At 41.9% G+C, this 27,151-nt stretch overlaps 1 protein-coding gene across 1 annotated transcript in view; it reads right to left on the reverse strand.

Moving 5' to 3' along the window:
• ABAT (4-aminobutyrate aminotransferase) overlaps nt 1-27,151 on the reverse strand; it is a 93,079-nt gene that overhangs the window by 47,048 nt on the left and 18,880 nt on the right. Inside the window, exon 2 of the mRNA XM_075285950.1 lies at nt 4,163-4,282. Within this exon, the coding sequence (XP_075142051.1) occupies nt 4,163-4,232 (70 nt within the window). The 5' untranslated portion in view covers nt 4,233-4,282. The remainder of the gene's footprint in view (nt 1-4,162; nt 4,283-27,151) is intronic.

The following is a 27,151-nucleotide window of genomic DNA, read 5'->3' on the forward strand; positions in this document are numbered from 1 at the left end:
TGTAGTTGATTTTTAACAAATGTGCTTTTTTTGTGAACACCATCATCTACATGTGCCATAAAAGTCTGAACCATTGTAAAAACTCTTAGGTTAGTTTATCCATATGAGATTGTGGGGTTCGGACACTAAGCACCACCACAATCAGCTGTTTGTGACTGATGACATCACATGGTCTTTGAAGCAGTTCAAAGATTATTCAGGAAGGTGCTGTGCTGCAATACCAATCATGCATCAATATATAAATCCCAGAATACCTCTTTAAGGGCTAGTTCACAAAGTTTTTTTGCAGCAGATTTTGACGCAGAATCCCCCTCAAAATCTGCCTGCCAAAACGGCTCCCATTGACTTCAATGGGAGCCGCTCTCTTCTTTTTTCTGCTATCTAGTAGCGAAAAAAGAAGCAACATGCCCTATCTTGCCACGGATACTGCGGCTCGAAACACGCTCCAGTGTAGGGCCATTCATTCAGGCCTACACAGGAGCGGGATGCCACGACGGAATGTCAAGGCTGCATCGGCATTCCATCGCGATGAGTGGCGCGGAGTGTTCACATGGGGGAAAAGGCTTCCGTGACCTTTTCCTTCGTGTGGAAATACCCTAAGGCTAAAGCCCACATGGCCAAAAACTGGCTTTTTTATTGTAGATTTTTCAGCATTTTTGAGCTAAAGCTAGGAGTGGATTTAATAGAAGGGAAAAGTATAAAGGAGGTTTCTCTTTTAGGCGGAGGCCCACCTTGCAGAAGTGCAGCTTTTGTTTGCAGATTTTGCTGTGGTTTTTTGATATAAAAGGAAGTATTGATACTTCTGCTAAATCCACTCCTAGCAATGACAAAGAAAAAAAAACCCTACACAGCAAAAAAATAAATAAAATTTATTATAATATATATATATATATATATATATATATATATATATATATATATATATATATATATATATATATATATATATACACACACACACACACTGCAGCAGGTATTGCCCTGGCAACCCTATGTTTAGCTATTCACAGTACTGTCAGGGGACTGGAAGTCCTATGTTTTGTCACATGACTGATCCCTTTCTACCATGTGTTCAAGCAACTGGAGTAGAGCAGGGTCAGTCACGCAACAAAGAATCGGAGTGTCAGCAGAACAGGCATACATAGAAGACTACCAGCACCCCAATGACGCTGTAAAGAGCTCAGTATCTGTTAGCCTGGGGACTGGCATCTATATCAGTAAGATGACCCTCCTGTGGTGTATAAACTGTACAAAATGTTTCTTCACATTATCCATTTTAGAAATGAAAGCAGACACTGTTTAAGACTAAGTCCAAAGCTTCGCAGAAATGAAGCTGAAAACTACTCAAACATTATACAAAAATAAGAATGTACTTGTCTTCTCCATTGCATTCCTACTTTCTCTGTTGCATTTATTTTCTATATATGCAGGGTGTGGAGATCAGAGGAACTCTCATTCACTTTGCTACGACTGTGTTTAACACTTTAAATTCTACAGTGGCCAAAAATCCTGCGGCTCCGCAACATGTGGCCTAGGATAGTTTGATTCATTGTTTACAGTATTGCAATTCCATAACATTACAAGAATATACTACTCCTGATTTCAAGAACCCAGGCCATTTTATTCTCTATTGCTTATATTTTGTTTAGGTCCTTGGACAGAGAGACCTTATCCAGTGTATGCTGCTCAGATACAAGGTGGATTGTATTAGAGTTGAACCACAGTTACCATTTTCAAAATCAAGGCTTGAAAAAACAAATTTTAGAGAATAACCAATGAATGCATTGTGGGGGACCCGGTGGATCATGGATTATCGTTCAAAGTAAGTTCAGGAATAAATTCCACATTTCTCTCTTGTTAAATTGTGAGCCATCACATAAGACAGTTACATAATACAGTGGTTTAATGCATTGCTCTTTTCACTCAGCCGACTCATCTACCAAGTGACAGAAAAAAAAAAAAAATGTCAAAGATAGAAAAGAGCTTGACAGCAGTATGACAAGTCATGAAATCGGAAAAGTATTATGTAACACAGTCGTAAGTATTTGGGAAAAGTCTGTAATTCAACCTTGGGCAACAGTTCGGCTTAAAGCAGCAATTCCCCACCTTGGTGCTGTAGAAGCTCACCAGGGGTGCCGCAACACCCTGATGTATATGTGGCCAAATGTATTCCTTCAAATTATCCCCATCCTAAACCGAATATAATGGTGAAGCAGGAAGCCTTCAGCTTCCAGCTCCACTATTCAAACAGCTGCCAGTGATATCTATGGCTCTCTACTGGCATGCTGCATACAGCTGAAGACAAGAGGAGGAGAGAGGCAGAGCAATCTGTGGGAAAGGCTTAATACATTGCTTGTATGAATATTATTATTATTATTATTATTAATAATAATATTTACTAGGAGGACCCGACTTCATATGGATATATTTAAAGGGATCCCATCACTCAGACATGATTTTTTCTAAGTACCACGTCGGAATAGCCTTAAGAAAGTCTATTCGGCTCCTACCTTTCGTCGTCTTCTCCGTGCCACCGTTCGTCTACAATCCTGATTCTTGTCGGTATGCTAATGATCTCTCTCGCAGCACTGGGGGCTTCCAATACTGTGCTGAGGCCTAGAAGTTACAAGTCACCGCTGTAAGAAGAGGGTGAAGATGACGCTGCGGAAGAAGGAGGCGGCGGCGTTGGAGAGAGTTCTCTCATGTCATTGGGGACTCCCCCAGTGCTGTGAGAGAGCTCATTTGCATACCGTCAAGAACCGGGATTGTAGGCGAACGGCGGCATGGAGAAGACGACGAAAGGTAGGAGGATAATAGCCTTTCTTAAGGCTATTCCGATGTGGTACCTAGAAAAATTTTGTCTGACTGATAGGATCCCTTTAATTTTTTTGTTTGTGTAGTGGCCCCATAAGAATTGTCCAGTTTTGCCCTGGTGTATTTTGTATGTCGTGTGTGTGTGTGTGTGTCCATAAGCATCATGTGATCATGTGTATATCAGTTTGGATATTAGTGAAAAACCTGCCATCAGTTGTTATGGATACCTTGAGTAAAGCTGTGCGAATGTGACCTTGTGTAACAGTGTCATCCACAGAGCCCTGCCCCTTTAAAGAGGAAATACAGCAGTGGAGAAAAATGGCTAGGTTGCTATGGTAACCTGTAGTAAAGCTCTGATGTGTGGTCCTGTGTGTAGACCCGCATATCTAATCCTCTGGCGTGGAAGGACCTTAATTATGAAGATACCTAATTATTACCTTCATATGTCCCACATATCAGTACCTCTTATGTGAGGCACACAGGGGGTTAACGTGAGGGACATGATGGGGTTAACTGCTATTACTATGATCCCCATGGAGTTACTAAGCTGCAATGCACATGACCAGACTATCTGCAATGGTGGATTTCCCCCGCTCGACTTATACTCGAATCAATAAGTTATCCCATTTTTTTGCGGTAAAATTAGGGGTCTCGTCTTATATTCAGGTCGGCTTATACTTGAGTGTGTGTGATATATATATATATAGATAGATAGATAGATAGAGAGATAGAGAGATAGAGAGATAGAGAGAGACAGTGCATCACAAGGGAGTATTGTAAATGCCCATGTAGTAAATACTATGCAAGTCACTACGTGAGCATGGTGATGGTGAAAGGTGAAGTTTAATATGTGGTGGGGTGGTATAGCATGGCGTAGCTTTTATTGATGAATTGAAAGGTTGATTAGAAAAAAAGCACGCTGTTTTAGACCCCAGATTATGAAAATTGCCAAAAGAGATATATATATATAAGTTTAACATGTTTTACTTGTGAGCCAACAGTGGTAAAACCACATTAAAACTGCCATTTTTTGTGTTTTGGTAAAAATTATTTAATTATATGGTGCGGGTGCCCCAAGTCTTAAATGATTGGGAAACACAGCTCTACAAGGTATTATGATGCCCATTGTAATATGCTTTCCCCCCTATCTGCGAAATGTTGATATTCTAAGCAGCCCACCCAATGATAACAAGTGGTCCATCAGTTTACAGCTAACCTGGCTCTGGCCTGCTCTTCTACTGTATTATAACAGATTAATACATATTCTTGCATTGCTTCTCAGTGGGATGTCTATTACAGAATAGGCATAAATATATTACACATATCTGAGCAAGTTGGGCTTACTTACATGGTACAAGCAACCTGGAGTTTTGCTGCAAGGCCTGTGTCATATGTCTGCTAAGCAACATGGAAGCCATTTTTGCTTAGGGGAGAATCACCAAACCACTAGTTCAGTGCACAATTTTTCCTGTAAGAAAAGAGAAAAAAATGCTTTCAGGATTCAGTCAAGGAACAGAAAGAAAAGACAGGTCAAAAACACACAAAATATACTTTACAGTCACTTAGTTCAGTTACAGAGAGAAAATATTAATTTATAGAAACAAAGCCTATGAGAAAAAAAAGATAAAGAAAAGGCTGAGGCCTAGGCCCCTAAGATCCAATAATAGGAAACTAAGAGCAGGCTAACAGTCAGGCCCAACACCAATCAGCTTTACAGAACTGTCTCTAGCGCCTATCCTATACATATCGGGCCCAGTACAGAAAGCTCCATCCCCTATATAGTGCCGGCCACAGAGACCACAGCTCAGCTTCCATTGAAGCTCTGTACAGATGATCGGTGCAGGAGCCGGCTGTCAGCCCCCCACCCACCAGATATTTATAGCCTATGGATAGGCCTCATCCTTCAAGCATACCATGACATTTTCAACAGTTTTGTGTGGAAGAACTTCATGAGCCCCGACCTCAACCTCACGGAACATCTTTGGGATGAACGCGAACAGAGATTGGAGGCCGGGCCCTCATCTAATGTCAGTGTCCTTACAAATGCACCGGTGGATGAAAGAGTAAAAATTCCCACAGCCCCTCCCCATTATTGGCTATAGATTTAGAATGGGATGCCATAAAAGCTCCTGTAGGTTTAACATGGAAGAGTCATAATACTTTTGGCCACATACAACTACCAAGAGAAGATCAGGAAGCAGCAAGAAAGATCTAGAACCAAAATCGAGAGAAAGTGTTCACCTTTATTGAACTTACAAATGCTATGCCACTGCCTACATGAGGTGAAGTGATCCGACCAGCCTACAGCTGTCTGACATATACACAGGACTCCTCAAGGCCTCACGGGAGTGCTGCATAACCTCATATACATCTATTCAAAAATATGTATAAAACTAGTGTAAGCCTATAAAGGGCCTACATACACATGATAAATGGACCTTGCACGTCTGTATTAAAAACAATTGATTACAACGGTGCTATTCACATGACTATATCCATTTTAAATGGTTTAAAAAAAAAAAAAAACCGGACATGCCCTATTTTTTCCTGTTTTCATGAATCCCTCAACTGAATCATGTCATGTGAGGGATCTGTGAAGACGAGTGCCCCACAGATGCAAAGCGGCATTGAAAAATGTCCACTTTTCACAGCCATTTTGCAGCAAAGTTATCAGACTAGATCCTTATGGTCCTATCACAATGTACCTTATAATACGTGATCTTTCAGACTGGAGTAATCATTAACCCTTAATGCTCTGGCAAATGTTAGCAGGTCCCTATATGAACCGCACACAGTAACCTTTTCAAGTTACTATAAACCTACAGTGCTCTCTAAATCGTATAGAGATTGAATCATTTTTCCAATGCAATAGAACTTCTCAGCATAGAATAAAATATATAGAACATATGCTAACCAATATGTCACAAAGTCATCTACCCTATATTCTACTCCCCCAACGGTCAACGGTCAAATCTATATCTTCAGGGAGGATGTCCGTTCTCAATCACATCTAATCCAGTCTGCCATGGGGTTTTACTCATATGGAAATATGAACCTATTTCCCTTTGTCCTTTCTTTATTCCTATATAGAATTTATCTCTTGTCCACTTTGGCTTTGCCTATCTAAACTTCAGGATGTTTCCTCACTTAGACTTGACCCATCTGTTAGAATCATATACTGTAGTTCTTAAGCTCCAAGGAGAAGCTACAAACAGAAGGCGGGGAAAAAAAAAGTCAATTCATTCGGTGAAGATTTTATCTTTTATATTAAGGCCCTCAATCCATCCTTACACACATCTTTTCTCTGTAATTGTCAGTGAGCAGACGAAATTTGTTATGACAAGTTTCAGATTTATGCCTAGCTACGTGGTTATAACCAGGAGACATAGGGTGGATGCAGAAGGGTGTGGGGTACACCTGATCCAACATGTCATTTGGTTTGCTTTCCTCCACTCACCTGACCTTATTCCATGAGAGATGACTTTCTGTGAAGTGCTACAGTAGGTGACCTGACCTGGGGCATGCTGAACTCAAGAGTTATGGGAACACAGCCAACACATGCTCCGCACACTATACACGACTATAGAAAACGCGTTCCAGGAATGTTATGTCATGAGTAGAGCAAAAGCCGAGAGTGTTACACACTATTACTATGGCATGTTTGCCGGTTACTACACAGGAGTCTAAAACACATTCATGGGAGGTGGGAGTCCAACTATTGGTGAACTCGAATGATACAGAGATCAGAAGTACAGTGTTACAGCTTACCGCAGAGAGATTTAGAGGACAGAAGTTTTCCTATCCCCTATAAACTATAAAATATGACTCCTGCTTACAAGTAGCCTACTATCTGCTGTACATAACAGAATAAACATTATTAAATGTCACATAAATCTGTACGTATGCCCATATATTACACAAAACGCAACAAAGTCAGAATGCCTATAAAGATAGAGTTAGGCCTGGTTCACATCTGTGTTCTGACCATTCCATTCCTGCAAACAGCACTTTTCTATCCACATTTTTTGTGCGGAAACCACACGGTCGCCATTATAGTCTATAGTGTCCGCGGGTTTTCTAAGGTAACCGCATTTTTATGCGAATTAGGTTTCCGTTCGGAGGGGATCCCCAAGTGGACTTCTCGAATGGAAAACCATGTGCAGATGTGAACCAGGCCTTAATAATTTTATCAACAGAAATAAACTAAGTAAATGAACAAAGAGAAGTTAAATCCCATCAATATTTGGTTTGACCTTTGCTTTCCATTCAAAAACAAACTTAACATTTCTACTTACTATAAAAAACATATAATCTTCACAAACACATTACATATAATATTACCACACACTGTCCAAACTCTGGGGCGTCTTAAGAATATGTCCAGCGTTCACTGTACGTGATCTATGGTAGAACCGAAAATCTGTGACCGATGTCTACCCTGGGTAAGAAGGCGGACATCTAATAGAGGTGGCCTTTTGGAAAGGTTGCACTGCATACATAATGAAATGTTCAGTATTACAGCTAGAAGAAGACATCAGATGATAGATTAACCATGAAACTTAACTCCTTAGCGCAACCTTTGTTATCATAAGGTTATCGCCAAAGGCCAAAAACACCTTGTGCAAGTTTTAGGGTATAACATTTCTAAAGAGTGTTCAATGATCAACTAGTTGACACAGAGTTATGGTTTTAATGCACCTGGCACGATGACAAAGAGACAGAGTTCACAATATGACCGCGAAATACCAAGGGCAAATGATTGAAGAGGGACAAAAAAACAGCTATAAAGATAATAGAAGGGAAAAAATGCCATATTATTTTATGTGCACACCGTTATCATCTACACCAGGGCTTCTCAACTTTATTCATGTCTCCCTGACAAGTTAAGATAAGGGGATATCCCACAGACAGTACACATGTAGTAATAAACTAGTTAGAGTATACCGTATTTTACGGACTATAAGACGCACTTTTTTCCCAAAAAATTTCGGAGGAAAATGAGGGTGCGTCTTATAGTCTGAATGTGGGGAGGAGCGGGGGGATTTACAGCATGGCCGCGCTACTGCCACCGCTGGTTTTCTTCAGCGGCAGGAGCGTGACAATCTGCAGGCCCCGGCAGCTAAGACAGTCCCCGGCATCCGTCGGTCTATTATAGCAGATGCCGGGGACTGTCTTAGCTGCCGGGGCCTGCAGATTGTCACGCTCCTGCCGCTGAAGAAAACCAGCGGTGGCAGTAGCGCGGCCATGCTGCAAATCCGCTCCTCCTCCACAGGTCCCGGCAGTCAGTTAGCCCCGGGGCCGGTCCCCACCGGCTCCATACCTTTAGTGATGCAGGCCGGCTCCTGCACAGCAGAGGCCGCAGGAGCCGACCTGTTCCGATGACAGCCGGGAGCCTAATGAAGGCTCCCAGGCCTGTCATAGATATATATTACTATCGCGGCTGGTCCATGACACTCCGCGATAGTAATGTATAGAATCTCCCATAGACGGCAATACACTTGTATTGCCGTCTATGGGACTTGCAATCAAATGATTGCAGGTTCAAGCCCCCTAGGTGGGGGATAATAAAATAGTTAAAAAAAACAAAAAAAAAACACTTAAAAAAAAATATAACATATCCCTAGAATACATATAAAAGCATAACATTACTGTGAAACATATACATTAGGAATCCCTGTGTCTGAAAATGCCCGGTCTACTAATATTTTTATGTACAGTGAACGTCAAAATCAAAAGTGCTAAACCGCCGGGTTTTTCTCTCTGTTTTGCCTCTGAATTAAATAAAAGGTGATCTAAGCAATAAACATTTCCCAAAATGGTATAAACTAAAAAGTACACCTGGCCCCACAAAAAAAAACGCCCTATACATCCCCGTACAGCTGCAGGGTCACCTGTCAATGTGGTCTTGCAGCTGTTCCAAAACTACAACTCCCATACATTAAATATTTTACCATTTTTTGCCTGAAATCTTTTTTCCCTATTTTTCTCCTCTAAAACCTGGGTGCGTCTTATAGTCCAGTGCATCTTATAGTCCGAAAAATACGGTAATTATGTGTTATCTAGTTCAACTTATACCCAATAATAGACATCCTACTAATATTAGAAATGTGAAAGTTTGTGTGCTTGGATGTTTGTGGGTTTGTGTTTGGATGTTTGTTCCACCATCGCAGCCAAAACCCTGTACGGATTTGGCTGAGATTTCACACATACCTAGATATTTATCCTTCCGGAATGAAGGATAGGCCACCTCCCGAGCCACGCACCCCCCCTTCCCCGACAGCCCCACCGGGACCAGCGAAACGATGCTCCGACTCCGCTGTACGGCCTCTGATGGCGTCCTAACTGGTCTGTGCGCAGTGCTCCCATTGGTGTGCGCCAGGGTCTGAGCGGGCCTGTGGCGAAGCGGCGCGACCCCATATGTCCAAGGCAGTGTGTGGGCGGGCCACTCTCGGCTCTCCAGCCCGGCACCTACACGCAGCTCCGGAGCGCCGCAGCCATGCTGCCTGCTCTGCTTCATGTATGCACACGCAGCTGCTAGGCATACCTCCCAACCATCACCCCGACACCTATGTCAGTGTAGTGAGCGAGCGGAGAGAGCGGCGGGGGAGCATGGGAAGGAGAGTACAACGATTTCTTTGTGTTAAACATCGAGGGGGACATAATGTAGGGGGCCTATGAAACTGGGGGCAGATGAAGAGCAGGGGGGAGAACGGTATGACACTGGGCCAAATGAATGGGGGGGGGGGACGGCAGGACACTGGGGCATATGAAGGGGGGGGGAACGTCATGACACTGGGGCAGTTGAAGGTGGGGGAACGGCATGACACTGAGGCAGATGAAAGGGGGGACAACGGCATGACAGTGGGGCAGATGAGGGAGTGGAACGGCATGACACTGCTGCAGATGAAGGGGGGAACGGCATGACACTGGGGCAGATGAAGGGGGGGGAAATGGCATTACACTGGGGCAGATGAAAGGGGGAGAATGGCATGACACTTGGCCAGATGAAGGGGAGGAGAACGCCATGACACTGGGGTAGATGAGGATGGGTACATAGACTGCGGTGCCAAGCAAGGGGCAATGGGGGCCAGCACGTGTGCGCACCGCTAATCAGAAGCGCCAGCGATTGCGTACATATAAGCGGCTCAGCGCCACCGCCAATCCGCAAACAAAGTTGCGGGCAGATGCTAGTAATGCATATTATATACAACCAAGATTAGGTTTTAGCATGAAATTAAAAGGGCTTCTCCATATACTTCGGATAGGTCATCAATATCTAATTGGATGGGGGGTTCAAACCAAAGATCCCACACAGATCAGCTGCTCAAATTGGTGCTTACGTGAGCACTGCCTCTATCTCACGTCAGAGACATCACATTCGTTCACATTCGGTTAAATCAACTGAATAGTTTAGCCTTGAAATACCAAGCAATGCTTCTAAGGCCTGGTTCTTTTTTTGTTGCAGATTTTGCTGCGTTTTTTTGAAGCCAAGAATGGCTGCGAAAGTAATGGAAAATGTAGGAAGTTCTTATATGTCTATCTTCTGCTTAATCCTCTTCTGGCTTTGGCTTAAAAAAAAAACCCCAGCAAAATCTGCAACCAAAAAAGCTGCGTATCTACAATGTTCGGCCTCTGTCTTTTTTTTTTTTTTTTGTGTGATAATTTCCGCAATCCAAATTCCATATCATATAGCAATTACTATTGGTGTTTCTAGACTCATCTATTCATGTTCACCAACTTATACTGTAGCTTTCTACATACATTGTCATCATACACATCAAGAAATGGGGCTCACAATCTAGTTAATTGCCCTATTTTTCAGACACACATGCAGCCAATTTCAGAGTCTCAACCAACCAGCATGTTATTCAGCATCACATTGAGATATATATATATATATATATACATACACACACAGTGGGGCAAAAAAGTATTTAGTCAGTCACCAATAGTGCAAGTTCCACCACTTAAAAAGATGAGAGGCGTCTGTAATTTACATCATAGGTAGACCTCAACTATGAGAGACAAAATGAGAAAACAAATCCAGAAAATCACATTGTCTGATTTTGTAAGAATTTATTTGCAAATTATGGTGGAAAATAAGTATTTGGTCACCTACAAGCAATCAAGATTTCTGGCTCTCACAGACCTGTAACTTCTTCTTTAAGAGTCTTCTCTTTCCTCCACTCATTACCTGTAGTAATGGCACCTGTTTAAACTTGTTATCAGTATAAAAAGACACCTGTGCACACCCTCAAACAGTCAGACTCCAAACTCCACTATGGTGAAGACCAAAGAGCTGTCAAAGGACACCAGAAACAAAATTGTAGCCCTGCACCAGGCTGGGAAGACTGAATCTGCAATAGGCAACCAGCTTGGATTGAAGAAATCAACTGTGGAAGCAATAATTAGAAAATGGAAGACATACAAGACCACTCATAATCTCCCTCGATCTGGGGCTCCACGCAAAATCTCACCCCGTGGGATCAAAATAATCACAAGAACGGTGAGCAAAAATCCCAGAACCACGTGGGGGGACCTAGTGAATGAACTGCAGAGAGCTGGGACCAATGTAACAAAGCCTACCATCAGTAACACACTACGCCGCCAGGGACTCAGATCCTGCAGTGCCAGACGTGTCCCACTGCTTAAGCCAGTACATGTCCGGGCCCGTCTGAAGTTTGTTAGAAAGCATTTGGATGATCCAGAAGAGTATTGGGAGAATGTCCTATGGTCTGATGAAACCAAACTGGAACTGTTTGGTAGAAACACAACTTTTCGTGTTTGGAGGAAAAAGAATACTGAGTTGCATCCATCAAACACCATACCTACTGTAAAGCATGGGGGTGGAAACATCATGCTTTGGGGCTGTTTCTCTGCAAAAGGGCCAGGACAACTGATCCGGGTACATGAAAGAATGAATGGGGCCATGTATCGTGAGATTTTGAGTGCAAACCTCCTTCCATCAGCAAGGGCATTGAAGATGAAACGTGGCTGGGTCTTTCAACATGACAATGATCCAAAGCACACCGGCAGGGCAACGAAGGAGTGGCTTTGTAAGAAACATTTCAAGGTCCTGGAGTGGCCTAGCCAGTCTCCAGATCTCAACCCTATAGAAAACCTTTGGAGAGAGTTGAAAGTCCGTGTTGCCAAGCGACAGCCCCAAAACATCACTGCTCTAGAGGAGATCTGCATGGAGGAATGGGCCAACATACCAACAACAGTGTGTGCCAACCTGGAGAAGACTTACAGAAAACGTTTGACCTCTGTCATTGCCAACAAAGGATATATAACAAAGTATTGAGATTAAATTTTGTTACTGACCAAATACTTATTTTCCACCATAATTTGCAAATAAATTCTTACAAAATCAGACAATGTGATTTTCTGGATTTGTTTTCTCATTTTGTCTCTCATAGTTGAGGTCTACCCATGATGTAAATTACAGACGCCTCTCATCTTTTTAAGTGGTGGAACTTGCACTATTGGTGACTGACTAAATAATTTTTTGCCCCACTGTGTGTATATATATATATATATATATATATATATATATATATATATATATATATATATATATATATATCAAACTGAGAACAACCACCATATAAAAGTTAAAATGTCATGTAATGTAAAGGTGTTAATAAAAATGATCATCAGTATAAAAATTCATTTGGGGCCTGAAAACACTAATGCTTCTGTCTGACAATGGCCGTCAGCCGGTAATGAAGAAGTTGGAGTTGGGTTGTGGAAGAACAGAGCAGTCGGTGGTTTGGCCTATCAAATCCATAGTCCTTGTGCATGTCCAGTACTTTGTGGGTTATTGACTTGTAACACATGCAAGAAGTTTCTTTTGCCTGATGCATGGGTTATCTATATATTAACTAATTAAAACCAAATATTGATTTTTAATTATTGTATTTATTTTTTTAATACTCAAGTACTTTTTATTTTCTTGTGAGAGATTTTTTATTTCTATTATTGGTACAAGGCTGTGGGCAGCCATCTAACCAGAGTTAGAGAGGATCTGTTGCAAAGTACAAAACACTAAATGTTGTAACTTATTTCATTCTCAGTGTGCCACTGATTAATTCGGTGTTTTTAATTGTTAAAATTTGTCCACCCCATATGACCCTGGGAAGATTATCTGATTCACCAAGGTATTCAGGGCCTCAAAATCAGCTCCAGGCAAGGGCAGATTATAGTAAATGTGAAATGTTTAGCCAGGGCCCAAAGCTGCAAGGGGGCCCTGCAGCAAGTAACTACACATTTGATTTGACCCTATTATAAACAGACCTTGTATTCAAGTGTATCAACATCCACTGATACAGTGGATTACTGGGAAAGGGCATTGGAGTCTCCTGGCGGGGTGTATGTGTGGGGCAAACCTATCAACATTTGTCTCAGGAACATTTGCGCGGTTCATCCAGCAGTTTAGATTGAAGCGAACCATCCAAACTAGAACTGCCATTATGGTCTGGAATCTCTTCAGACTCCAGAGTATAATAAATGGGGGACCTTCCCTGGGCTCTTTCTGCCTGCATAATGACATCAGGGATCGCTGAGGTGCAATCACAGGCTTCAGCGATCCCTGACATTATTCAGGAGGCTGGAAAAGGCCCAAAGAGGACAGAAACTATGCAGTGGGACCCAAGGGAAGGTGTTACATTTACTCGCTACTACGGGATATTACATTACATGGAGGGGACACTATGGGGCATTATTCTGTCACAGGGATCTTTGAAGTGAAGGGAGGGAAAGAGCCAGCCTGGGGCCTTTGTTACGCTTAATCCGCCTCTGGCTCCAGATTCCTCTGTGTGAACATGCCTTTAGACTTAATTTTAAATTAGAATAAAATGTAACGTACTAGATGGAACTCATGCAGTCAAGTATCTTAGTACAGAGCCTAGGAACAGAGGGCATGGTATGGATTTAATCTATATTTTAATACACTTGTGCATCATTTACAAAAATTTCCATAATAAGTCAATGTAAAACATCTTAGATTTTTTTAGTACTGTTACTGAATGTAACCTAAGCATATTATAGGCAATGACAACAACAGACGGAAAAATGGACAGAGGAGTCGATTAACATTAAATCAGTACTAGGCTGCAATCCTGTTGTGCATCATAGTCTTTGTAGCAGCCACAATCCTATCCATACGACTGAGAAGAGCCTTGTTTGTATTCAGTACCAATAGTCCGTTCAAGCCCATTTAACCAGAAACAACAAGAGAGTCCACAATCATGCAGCCGGCGTTGAAAACATTGCGGCCTGGCGTCTGTAACAATGATTTAAGACGTGATATTTGAACTAAGATTACCTTTGTTTGTCGACTACGGTTAAATATTTGATGGGAAAACATAGCTTGGGGGATTAAGCTAAAAGTATAAGAATAAAACAAACACCTCAATAAAAAGGATCGGGGTTATCATTTGTACTGCAGTATACAGATTGCACAAACAAATAGTTAATAAAAAGCTCAAGAGGATGATCTAGTGCAGGGAAGGAAAGTGCAATATATATGGAAACCTATCTGGTTTCTTCTAGATGGAGATCAAACAGGATATGTTCCATGAACAGCGACATAGATAAAGTAGGTCACTGCAATTTCTTATCTGTAATTACAAATGTAGCTGTAATACAGAACGGGAGGAAAGAAAGCAACATAATAATATGGGACAGAAAACCTAGGAGCTTACCAACCAAGATAGACATCATTAATGTCATATGTAGTATCCAAATAACCCCATTATTGTGATGCTTCATAGGATAGATCTTGTTACTAATGCTGCAGTTCTTACCCAACCACATTACACAAACACTATTTGCCTGCCAAGGGAAGAATTAATGTGAACTGCATATACGTAATACTGTGTTTCTCCAAAAATAAGATAGGTTCTTAGATGATTTTTTTCTGAAAAAAGGGCTAGGGTTTAATTTCAGGGTAGGTCTTATTTTTCAGGCAGCGGAGCGAATCAGCATCTTTTCTTATTCGCTCCAGACTAATCTTGTAAAATGGTTAGCGTTAGGATTAGTAACTAACTTACAATTGATGGTGCAGGGTCAGGGGGTCTTAAAATTGCTGGCACTCTCTCTCTAAACACGTCATGTGGCAGCGACACTGTGCCCTCTCTATCTCCTCTTCTTTATGCTAAAGCCCCATTCACATCTGCGTTTGGTCCCCCCGAAACCTACCGAATAAAAAAAGTGGTTACCTAAGGAAACCCATGGACCCCATAGACTATAATGGGGTCCATGTAGTTTCCACACTAAAAATGTGGAGAGAAAAGTGCTGCTTGCTGGACTTTTCTCTCCACATATTTCATGCAAATAGGGGAACGGAATGGCCCAAATGCAAATGTGAACTGGGCCTTAGGGAGAGGTACTATAGTGGAGTGGCTGAGTCTGTGGGAGTGAGCAGGGGTGACATCTGACGTCTGGTCATGTAAGTAGCCCAGCTCACAGCATAGTAGCAGCCGGTAGGAAGGACTCGGGACTGGGACTCAGGAGCGTGTGAATGGATTTTGCCCTGCCGTGTCATGAGGTGGCAGGGCACTGGTCCAAGATGGTTGTGAACTAAGGTTTGTCTATTCTCCATTTCCGTGACATAATCCAACGCTGGAGGCACTGACTGCTAGGGATTATTTTTGGAGTAGGGCTTATATTTCAAGCCTACTCTAAAAACCCTGCCAAAATCAAGCTAGGTTTTATTTTAGGGGTACATCTTATTTCTAGAGAAACAAAAGCGGAAACCCAAAACTGAGATTAGGCGCAAGTGTGCATTTTGGCTAAGTAGAAGCATAAGTGATAAGGAGGTAAGCACAATCATTGGCTTTCTAATGAACTAGCCATGGTCAGGCCGAAGCAGTATAAAGGCTAGTTCACACGAGGGAGGGGGAGTATGGCGCATTTTGGTCCTGATAGTGAAGCACGTCACAATAGGGCCAAAATGCACCTGCCATGACTGTCGCGGCTTCCCCCTCCGGAGTAGGCTCAAATGAATGGACCTAGTCCAGAGGTGCTACCACAAGGTGGCCGCCGGGGCTGAATCTGCCGCGGAGTCCGCCTGAAGAAAGGGCAGCCTGCTTCTTTTTTCCGTGAGCGGGAACATGCTGCTCACGGAAAAAGTAAGCGGTCTACATAGACCTCCAATTTGATTGGACGGATTATGGCGTGGATTCAGCGCCAAAATCTGCCCCCTCTCGCCCCGTGTGAACGAGCCCTACAGATCCTCTGTCAAACATTTCTGAAGGAGTTGGAGTTAAGCTGGGGTAAAATAGGAGTCAGAAGTCAAATTAGGGCTGAGCATTCTGACACCATGTCTGGACCCATACACTTGCTTTCCTTTTATATAAGGTCCACTGTTTACACACACCACTCTCTTAATGCCTACGATTCTTCTGCTCGTACAGTCATACTGTATTAGAGTCTAGGAAGGCTCTAAAGGAAACAGTTAAGAGCTTATTCAAAGCAGTCAAAGCTCTTTAATGCATCAAGTCCATCAAGTAACAATGGACTGAATGAAACAAAAAATAAGAGTATTAGACCATTTACCAGTCACCATGGTCGGCCATCAGCTGCATTTACAGGGCCTTTTTGTTCAGTTACCTCTGGCTCCTTTTTACAAAACAGCTTTCAAAAGCTTAAAGATATGAATTACTGGCAATTCTGCAAAAACTGGTAACAAAGTACAATAAACTGGACGTATACTTTAGGTCTGCGTACTTGGCAAAGCTTACTGGATAATATTTAGAACATCTAAAATGTTCTAAAACAATAAAATAACTATGGCATGAGCATAAAACTACTATAAAAGTGTTGAACAAAGTAAATGTTCTAGGTGGGATAAAACCAGTAGATTCAGTTATGTGAAGTGCCCCCCCCCCCACTTTGCAACTACTACAACTGTACATGCTGGTAATATACAGTGTGTACAGACTCTTCCTGACAAGGCTGATGAAACGTTGTGGAAATGCAGATTTTTTTGTTGCAGATTTTGCTGCAGTTTTTTGAGCCAAAGGCAGGAGTGCATTGAGCAAAAGGGACAAGTATAAGGCTAGGTTCACACTAGGATTCCAACTACGTTTAGGGTTTCTGTCCTGGGATAGGCTTAAAAAGGACCTTTCAGGAGTTGGGGCACATGCGGTTTTATATACCGCGTGTGCCCCAACTCATGAAAGGTCCTCTTTAAAAATTGGGCAGAGAAAAGTGCTGTAAGCAGGACTTTTCTTGTTGCATTTTTCAGCCATGGTTCCAAGAGGCAAGACCCACATCAATCAGGCATTTCTGGCGTATCCTGTGAATATAGCCATAAATGCCATGATGGGAATACTCCTATAAAGGATGGAGTATTTGGAGTTTGGCATCGTGACATTAGTAAGAGATATATCTGGGCAGCATATCTGGGGCATTACCAGGGTCCTTAGGAAAAAAGAAAAACCTAAGGATTTGGTTACTATAACTAATGTAGATTTAGTTCTCCACCTTTTTTATGACATACTATAAAGCTACAAGTGTTATAAAATATTTCATCAGTTATATGAAGAAAAAAAAAACACAACTAAACTATTTCTTGTACAGAGGGCAAAACTCACTTGATAAAGCTGGAGTGCATAAAATAGAGCAAGTAGACTTTGTTCAATGTAACTTATCTATGTAGGGAAGACAAAGCAAGGATACGAGGAAAATAAAATAGTCACCGATGTACAGTTCTATATATTACTTACCAGTCACGGTCTACATTTGGTCTCCTAATAGCCCTAATGTACTGATCCCACAAGCACTGTACTGAAAGGATAAGAAACACTGCAGTGTATTCACATCTGGATCTGAAACGCCATTCTAGGCCTCTGAAACATAGGACTGAAAACTTCAATTTCTCCACATCAAAAATTAAAGGGATCCTATCATTAAAGCAGAATTTTTTCTGCCTACCACATAGGAATAGCCTTAAGAAAGGCTATTCTTCTCCTACCTTTAGATGTCTTCTCCACACCGCCTTTCGGTATATAATCCGATTTTCGTTGCTATGCAAATGAGTTCTCTCGTAGCACTGGGGGCGGTCCTCAGCGCTCAAACAGCACTGGGGGGCATCCCCAATGCTGCAAGAGAACTCTCCAGCGATGCCTCCATCTTCTTCAGGAACGGGTCTTCTTCGCGTCCTCTTGCGGGGGTTGGCATGCGCAAAGCAGACTGCGCATGCTCGTCAGCCACAAGAAAGTAGCCGCTTACACAGTATTGTAAGCGGCCTTTTTCTTGTGGCCGACGGGCACGCGCAGTCGGCTTTGCCCCAGGCCTAGAATTTTGAAGCCAACCCCGGAGTTCTCTCGCAGCATTGAGGATGTCCTCAGTGTTGATTGAGCGCTGAGGACCGCCACCAGTGCTGCGAGAGAACTCATTTGCATAGCGACGAAAAACGAATGATATACCTTACGGCGGCGCGGAGAAGACATCTAAAGGTAGGAGAAGAATAGCCTTTCTTAAGGCTATTCCTACGTGTTAGGATCCCTTTAAAGAAATCTTGTCAGACACAGCAGAAAGTATAGACCATGTGATAGATCAAAAACAGACACAAATGTGAATAGAGCTTAATTCTATTAAGTCACTGCTTGGCAGTGAATATGGAGTCTGACAGGCGAATCACTCATATCCCTGAGGTCTCTGTATGAAGACCAGATGACCCGATTTTTTGAAGGTTAAAAGTCACATTCAATTCAGAAATGGAGGGGAGATCTATCAAATGTGGAGAAACAATAAAATCTTGAATTTGCTAACTTTTACTGACACATTTTGCAGTAGGAAATTTGTATTACTGTATACTGTATTGTATAGTATTATTGTATATTAGCCAACCTGACACTGTTCAGGGGTTGTCAGTGGTCTTAAGAGACACACAGCAGGGGTTATAAGGCATAAAAATGGGAACAAGAAGTAAAAATGGGTACAATTATATTTCAGTTAAACATTGTTACAATCCAATCACACGGAGGAATCTAGAAAGGAATTGAAGGTAGTCTTCCACCCCAGATTCCTTGCTAAAGCCGACCCCCTGGATCCAGGGACAGAGCTTTGGTGAGCATCACGGGTTTGCTCACTGAGTGGCCTAATACACAATGGTGCTATTTAGTTTGAGCTTTCCGCCATAAGCTCTGTGGAATCCCTGATAAGATTGAGCAGAATACTTGTATCAGCGTCCATCACTCCCATTGAAAATCTGCCAGAATCTTCCTCTAAATCAGCTTCAATTGGTTCTGAATGGACCTAGCTACAATGGGGGTACTATCTGCAGTGGGCAAAAACTACATAGTACCCAAGCAAAGTTGAACCAAATTGGGTCTAGCCAGTATCATGGAATGGGCAAGGTTTTTTTCTTGTTTTATTTTTTGAATACAATATGAGATTATAGCCTCGAAATTAAAGTGCGAGAGCAAAAACTACATTGCAGTCATAAGCACATCATACCCATATGCAAACTTGTCTAAATGGCTCTTTGCAGTCTACACACCAGTCTGGAAACTGTGAGCACACTCTGTTCTGTATAAACAGTGCTAGACATGATGTGCAAGACACTGCAAGTCATTCCTTGCATAATCCCTTTAATACTTCCTTCTAATAAAGAGCAAATGAAAATCTATTAACAACTTCACACATTGAGAAGAACAGTCTGTGGCTCCCTGAACTTGGAACAGATTTATAGTGATATCCTCCAGTATTTACAAAGCCTTAAACAAGTCAGCTTATCAAATTCTATAGTAAATACAGTCTGGGTATAGCACAATGCGTAATGATAGGCAATACAGCCCGGGGATTAATGGTTGCTCAAAGTTTCATTGTTTAAGGATTATTTTAATATTTGGTTGGATTGTAGAATGGTTATAATAGATAACACATTTTCAGGTTCTTTCAAAGCAGAACAAGCAGCAAAGAAGAAGTCTGAATATTAGCAGCGTATAAACCAGTGTTTATATGCCCAAAATTGCTCACACAAGTGTTGGTTCTCCATACGGGGATTCCGTTCCTCTCTCCATTTGGAAAAAAAAAAAAAAAAAAAAAAAGCAGAGAGGGGAACGAAATCCCCGTACGGAGAGCCAACACTGGTGCGGAAACCAAGCGGAACCCATTATAGTCTATGGAGTCCATGGGTTTCCACGGGTAACCGCTTTTTTTAAGCGGATTAGGTTTTCGTTTGGGGGGAGGGGGTTGACAAGCGGACTTCACCGAATGGAAATCCAAACGCAGATCTAGCCTAAGTTGGAGGGGGGTCTTTATAAGCCTACATTCAGTTGGAGACTCCATTGCAGAGTCGGTCTAAAAACATGCAGAAAAAAAACAAAAAAGTCCTGCACAAAGGATTTTTATCTTCTGCCGGTTTCATTTTAAAAACAACGGCCACCTATCGGACCCCATTATTGCCAAAAATAAATAGTCAAGGGCTCCATTAGTAATTGCTTCATTGTTCGGGTCCCGAAAGGAATGCAACATTGGTTTAAACCTAGCGCAAGAGGCTTCCCTGCATCCAAAATAAAAAGGGAACTAAACTGATATGATAAACCATTTGATAAGTTAATTTCTTATACACCATATCTGAAAATTCCACATACATAGACTACTATAGACAGGTGGAAGCAGGCCTCCAAGATTTTAATAAGTTTAAGGGAAGAAACTGAGGATCCATTCTTCATAGGGTTCATACAGGATTACAAGAAGGGGTCTGCTTTCTTACATGAAACAATCTGGAGTCAATGTCTGCGCATACTAATGCAAATATCTGCCATACTTACTTGAAGGGGTTGAAATGCCCATAGAACAGAGTAGTGCTACTTCTAGACCTTTTAATTCTCTTACGGTATATAGTGCCATCTGCAGCGCTCCCATTGAAGTGAATGGAAGCACAAATACGTCCCATCCAGCAGCGTCACATCAATATACGGCCTAGCTGCAGTCTGGCTGAATTCACAGCATACTCCAACCTTCTACCCCCATTTGCAAGATCCTGAGGTCTCAGTAGCCAGACTCCGACGATCAGCTATTTATCCTCTGCCGTCGCTACCAGATTTGTAAAAACTGAGGGGACCTCAAAGGTCACATAAAATATTCCATACGGCTCATGGGAGGATCCTCATTACAGATTTTGCATTGTAGCCCATGGGCTTTCTGATACACCTCTGGGCTTGATTCCTTTAACTAAACGTGGCATTACTACGATTTGTCCACAACCTTAATTCCACCATGAAAGAATTCTTTGGCTAGTCACACAACCGTTCCCCCCAGATTTAGGTTGCAGATCACTCACTGAAATTTTGCAAAAGATTTGTGGACGTCCAAATAGCCTTAAAATTAAATTACCAAATCAAGACGATACTAGAAATCGATCAATTTATTAAGAAAACCTCCATTTAAGTTAAATGGCTTCCAAATTCTGCAAGGGAATACAACACAGAGCTACGGTGTTTATTGAAAGCAAATTTTGGCATAGACCAGCCAGTCCTTCCACAAAGGCTCAACAGGGTGCTAATCTCAAGTTCTCTCTTTATACATATCACGAAGTAAACTGCACACGTGTAACATGCCGCATGTTATGGATAAATGCTCTTTTTTTCATTGCATTTAGTAGTTGCCATGAAAACGCAGAGAATTGGTGGGTGGGAAAGTGGAAAGAGCAAAAGCAGTGTTGGAAGGGCTGAAATACTTCTAAATCACGGTGACAGCTTTTCAGATGAGCTATTACACAGTTACCATAGTAACCAATTGGGAAAATCTCGACGGAAATCTGTAATTACTAGGAGGGTGAATTGAAGTTTCCCAGTTCAGTAATCAGCACATTGCAGAGACTCCGACTGTCAGGAGCTCTCCAGGAAGAGGAAGCAACATGGCGGGGAGGGGAGGCTCCCCTGAAAATCTACTGGAGTAAAGCTGTGCCAAATTTATAAAAGATTAATAAAAGTATAAATGTATAAGAGTTAATAATATTTATAAAAGATTAATAAAGTGTCAAAAGTAAATATGAATTCTGGTGTTCCTGACAGCAATGAACACTGAGCTGCAAGGCCCGCCCTTCTGACAGTGGGAAGATATCAGTGGCAAAATGAATGGCACTGGTATCTCCAGCATCGGGCACATACTGAGAAAGCTGACATTGCACTGATTTCAGTTAGTCTCACAAATAAACACTGGGACAAACCAATTATCCAAAAACAAGGCTCGCTGACGTAGTACACATGCGTGACAAATATTCCATTCACTTCTATGGCACTCAGAGTTCAGAAATTTACCTTCTTCGTCAATAGTGTAACTTAAGTGAATGAAGCGGTGGTCATTAATGCAACAGGTTAGCCACAGATGTATAAGCGTTGTGGGTTTCACCTGTTGCTTTGATGTGGGAAACCTGTGGGGATTCCTACAGGAGTAAAAAAAAAATATATACACACACATATATATATATATATATATATATATATATATATATATATATATATATATTCATATTCATTCAGGTGTTATTTTGCCATGGCATTTTTTTTGCAGTCCTTCACATCTTTCTAGGCAGATGTTACGAACATCTTGGCTTGTGTCCATACAACAAACCTTCTTCCTGTTACCTCTACAGTTTGCACTAGGCCATAGACTGATCCACATTAGCAGTCAGAATGGACTATGCATGTCCTTGTCCACAACGTTTTGCAAGGCTTCAGGGTATTAAAATCAGTTGGAATGAGGCCTTGGTTGCAGAAGACTCTGCGGACCCGTCTAAGTTTGAAACCCTCTGGTGGCCATGGGTTGTGTTTCAAGGATCTGCAGAATTCTCCTCCCTCCTTGCTTAATTCCCCCCAGTGGTTCCTTCTTTTTGGCCCTCTGGGGCCCCTAGCCCCTCCCTCCCCTAATCTTGAACCTGTCTATGCCCCTGTTGTTCCCCTGTGAGTCTTGTCCTTGTTGTGCCCTTGTCTCTTATGTGTTTTCTGTTTCCTCGTCTTGATCACCTTGGCCTCGGGGGCTTCTCTTCCCCTGTCGCTATGTTTTGAATGTCCATTTTGCGATTTGTGTGCTGATATATTGGGACCATTTGGGCCTTGTTTTTTCTCAACATATTCCAAGCCTTGCCTTTGTTTTGTCATGTTTTGAATTTTGAAAACTTTAATAAAAATGTATTACACCTAAAATCAGTTGGATGCCGTTTGCTCAAAGTCTAATTTTGCATCTAAATGAGATTTTTGGTCAGACAGGCAGTCATTTCAGTCGCCAGCTGGAGACCTGTGTAGGTACAAACGGTCCCTTAAGAGCCCACATATTTTGGACATGTCATTTTTTTTATTACAGCTATAGCCCTCCCCAGCCTGTAGAATGAAGATTCTTCACTCAATTATCTACATCTCTGAACTAAATGTTGATGTGATGACGACTTTCCCATAGATCTGAATGTGGAAGCATACACTCCATAGACTACAAGATAAGCTGCACCTGGCACAATGAATTTTCAATTTGACTGCTTAAATAAATATAGAATTATCCTAAAATTAACAGCACAGCGTCTAGATCTCACTAACTGATACAGCCAAAAAAAAAAGCTGGACACTATCCAAAGACAGACTTGCAAATCAGATCAACAAATCTGCCAGTGTTTGTGCACAATGTCACTAAACAGATTAAAGGAAAACTCCAGAACAAGACGCTCTGTGTGGCTGTACAGAGAATGTCTCCACTTACATTGGCCCCTGTTCCCTGAAGCAAGGAGAGGAAAATCATACAAATATGGGGATTTAGATTAGAGTACAAATATCACTTTATCCCGGACAACCCCTTTAAATTATAGAGCATGGCATTTCCCAGCCCTTCTATAGACTCAAGTCTAAGAGGTATCCCTGAAAACAGGTTACTGTGAGCTGTATAAGTGTACATTCATGTGAAAAAGCACCAAGACTGGGGCAACACGGTGGCTCAGTGGTTAGCACTGCAGCCTTGCAGCGCTGGAGTCCTGGGTTTGAATCCCGCCAGGAACAACATCTCAAGGAGTTTGTATGTTCTCCCTGTGTTTGCGACATACTAATTGGAAAACAAACAAACAAAAAAAACACCATATGTCAACATATCCATAGTGTTGCCTGCAAGTTGCAATGCAGTTGTACCCATATTATCAAATTCTATTCTTCAGTGTTGTATTATGGTCATCCTAAAAGAGGTCATTAACATAACATTATGTAACCATTCAGCTCTCACATCTTGCCCTAAAGTGCATGTGTTACAAAATAAGTCATTCACATGTTTTAGAATGTCAAGAAGTTAAAACTGTAATTGGTAATACATTAAAATGCTGGCTACTGGATGACCAAGGTCTGCACACAATATACACAAATTCTGGACCTTGACCAGCTTTTACAGGATTACTTACTGTTAAACACTCTAGTAAATTCTAAGCTGCTTATAAAACTTGAGGAACAATAACTGGTCACTATACAGAACATATGTGTAGAATCCCTGTATCTCATCGTCAATGTATAGCAATAAAGAAACTAAATAAAAATAAAATATAGATTAACCCCCCCCCCCCCCCCAACACACACTGTACCAAAGTTCAGCAATGCCCCAGTGAAATATACACACGTGCATACATTTACAGCGCTGTGCACACCTATTAAGCAGGTGTGGAAAAAAGGTTTACAAAAATAGATGCGATAGTTTATTTTTGTCAATTAACAAAATTAAGCAAGTTATGATTTAGATTTTTCTTAATTTGGAGTAATCAGTCACCTTTTGGAGGAAGAGTCCTGCAAGTGATGATATGGCCCCCACAGTGCCCCGAACTCAACAACATCCAGTCTGTCTGGGATTACATGAAGAGACAGGAGGATCTGAGTAAGCCTACATCCTCAGAAGATCTGTGCTTAGTTCTCCAAGATGGTGGGAACAACTTCCCTGTTGAGTTCCTTCAAAACTTTCATGAGTTCTTCTCGATTCACTTGCAGACAAAAGGTGGTGATGGGGGGGTTTCACACTATAATATGGATTTAGATTTCCCATTTGTTCATTTATTTGTGGTAATTTACAAAAATAAAAAATATTAAAGCTGCTATTGTTTATAGTAATCAGAAATCTTTGTTACTTTGTAGCATTTTTTCTACATCTACCTTTCATGTCCTCCTGCACATGTGGTTTTATATACTGCTAGAAAGTGGACAGTGCACTGAATTCAGCACACTGTCGGCTTTTCCATTATGTTCCCCCAGGCTGGAGATATCTGTGCAGTTACCAAACCCACTGTCAGAAGGGCATCCCTGACAGTCTAGCTCCTGACAGTACTCGTTCATAGCCATGTACTGTCAGAGGGGGCGCCCCTCCAGTACAAGTCTATGGACAAGTACTATCAGGAGGTGCGTTCCTCACAGCCAAGCTAGACTGTCAGGGATGCATATCTGACAGCGGGCAGAGATCCATGCCAAAAATAACAGCACCGATATTTCCAGCCCGGGGGCACAGAACAGGAAAGCCGACAGTGCGCTGAAAAGGTCCTTTTTAATAAATATACAATGTGCAAAAGCTTAACCCTTCAGGATTATCATGGTGTCTATCATACAGCACTATTATAGACATATCATTATGATAGAATCCATGATAGTACTTAAGGGTTTAGGGGTTCTCCAGATTATAAAACTCCTATATACCAGATTATTCTCATGCATTACCAGTGTGGGGGGTTATTTATTCAGGATTCCCAGACTCAAAAACCGTTATAAAAAGGGTCTCTTGCTCTAGACAACCTATCTTGTCATGTAGTAAGGCCCATCTACACTAACTGTTTTTTGGTCTGAAAAACAGTTTATGGACTTATTGGCAATAGATAGCTGAGAACCTGTTTTCTTTAAACCACAGAAAAATAGAATTTTGTTAAGGGGGCGTTCACACTACCGGCGGTGTCCGACATGTAGTGTCCGCTCCTAGTGTCCGCTCAAAATCTGTCACGGACACTAGGAGCGGACACTAGCTGTGTCCGTGACACCTGTCATTCACTTGAATGGGCATCGGGTGCGTTCTTTTGCATTCCGTGCCCGTCCTTCCCTGTCCGCAAGAGAAGATGTCCGACTTCTCAAGCGGACAGAGGAACCCTGCATGCAGTTAGAGTCCACTCCTAGTGTCCGTGACAGATTTTGAGCGGACACTAGGAGCGGACACTACATGTCGGACACCGACGGTAGTGTGAACGCCCCCTTAGAGACTCTAACACTGGAAAACAAAACAAAATAAATACAAATCTCCAAGCAAAACCCTATGGGGATTCTGAAGGACAGAAAAAAGAAAACTTCTCAAACACTTGAAGGCTGGAAATACAAGTGTGAATGCAGATGACTTTCATTTCCCAATTTACCCCCTTACAACTCGTGGTGCTCCAGGAAACAGATACGACAAGTTGTTTGGCAGGGGTCCTAACTTTTGAGAGCTAGAGGTCATCTGCGATCTTTCACAGGCTACTTAAATAGAGTCTCAACAGAATTAAGATGCCTGGCCCAATAAAGGATGCCTCTAAACCCCACGGAAAACTAGAAGTCATTTTACCATCAGTTTCCCTCCAAAGTTTTTGTACGACTGGTGGCAAGACGGGATGAACTAGGATCACTGACCACCAAACCTCCGAGTCCAGTTCCCTAACAAACAGGTCCTTGAGTTGGTAGTGGGATACTAGAATACACTTGAATCTACTGGTTTAGAGCGGAGTTATTGTCGAACTATGAGAAGAAATTGATCCATGGGTGCGTACTCAAAGTAAAACAAGTACAGTTCTCAGAAGAGCCGCCTGCCCTCCTCCTCTACTGTAGATAGGGTAACCAGTCTAGAAATCCACAAGTCACAATCCAGAGGATGGCAAATAAGCCTGGTGGGTTAAGAGTATACGGCCCACATGGGTTACAGCTCTGCCATGGACTTTCTTCAACCCCAACACACCGATAACACTGCTGGGTGCATTTTAATGTCTATTGCTTAAGCAAGAAGAAAATAACTAAAAAAAAAACAACTCCAGAATGATGAAAATATTCATGAAAAGGTTATAGATTTAAAGGGTTGTTCCAGCTACTATTTAACCCCTGCAGAGGCTTAAAAATAACAAACATCTCCATTGGGCCAGGGATCCAGCATAGCACCTAGCTGGTCCTCGGTCAGAGACTCTCCAGTAAATCCTCAGCCATACAGGAAGGAAATTATATGGAGTTTGCTATTTCAAGTGGGGTTGTGGAATTGGTAGGTCACACCAACTCTGACTCCTCTGTGACTCCTGATAGGAGTCCTATTAAAGGAAATGTGTAAAACTATACACAGTCTCCAACTCAGACGCCACTTAAAATTAGTT

The sequence above is a fragment of the Leptodactylus fuscus genome, chromosome 8, assembly GCF_031893055.1.
Source record: "Leptodactylus fuscus isolate aLepFus1 chromosome 8, aLepFus1.hap2, whole genome shotgun sequence".
Classification (NCBI taxonomy): domain Eukaryota; kingdom Metazoa; phylum Chordata; class Amphibia; order Anura; family Leptodactylidae; genus Leptodactylus; species Leptodactylus fuscus.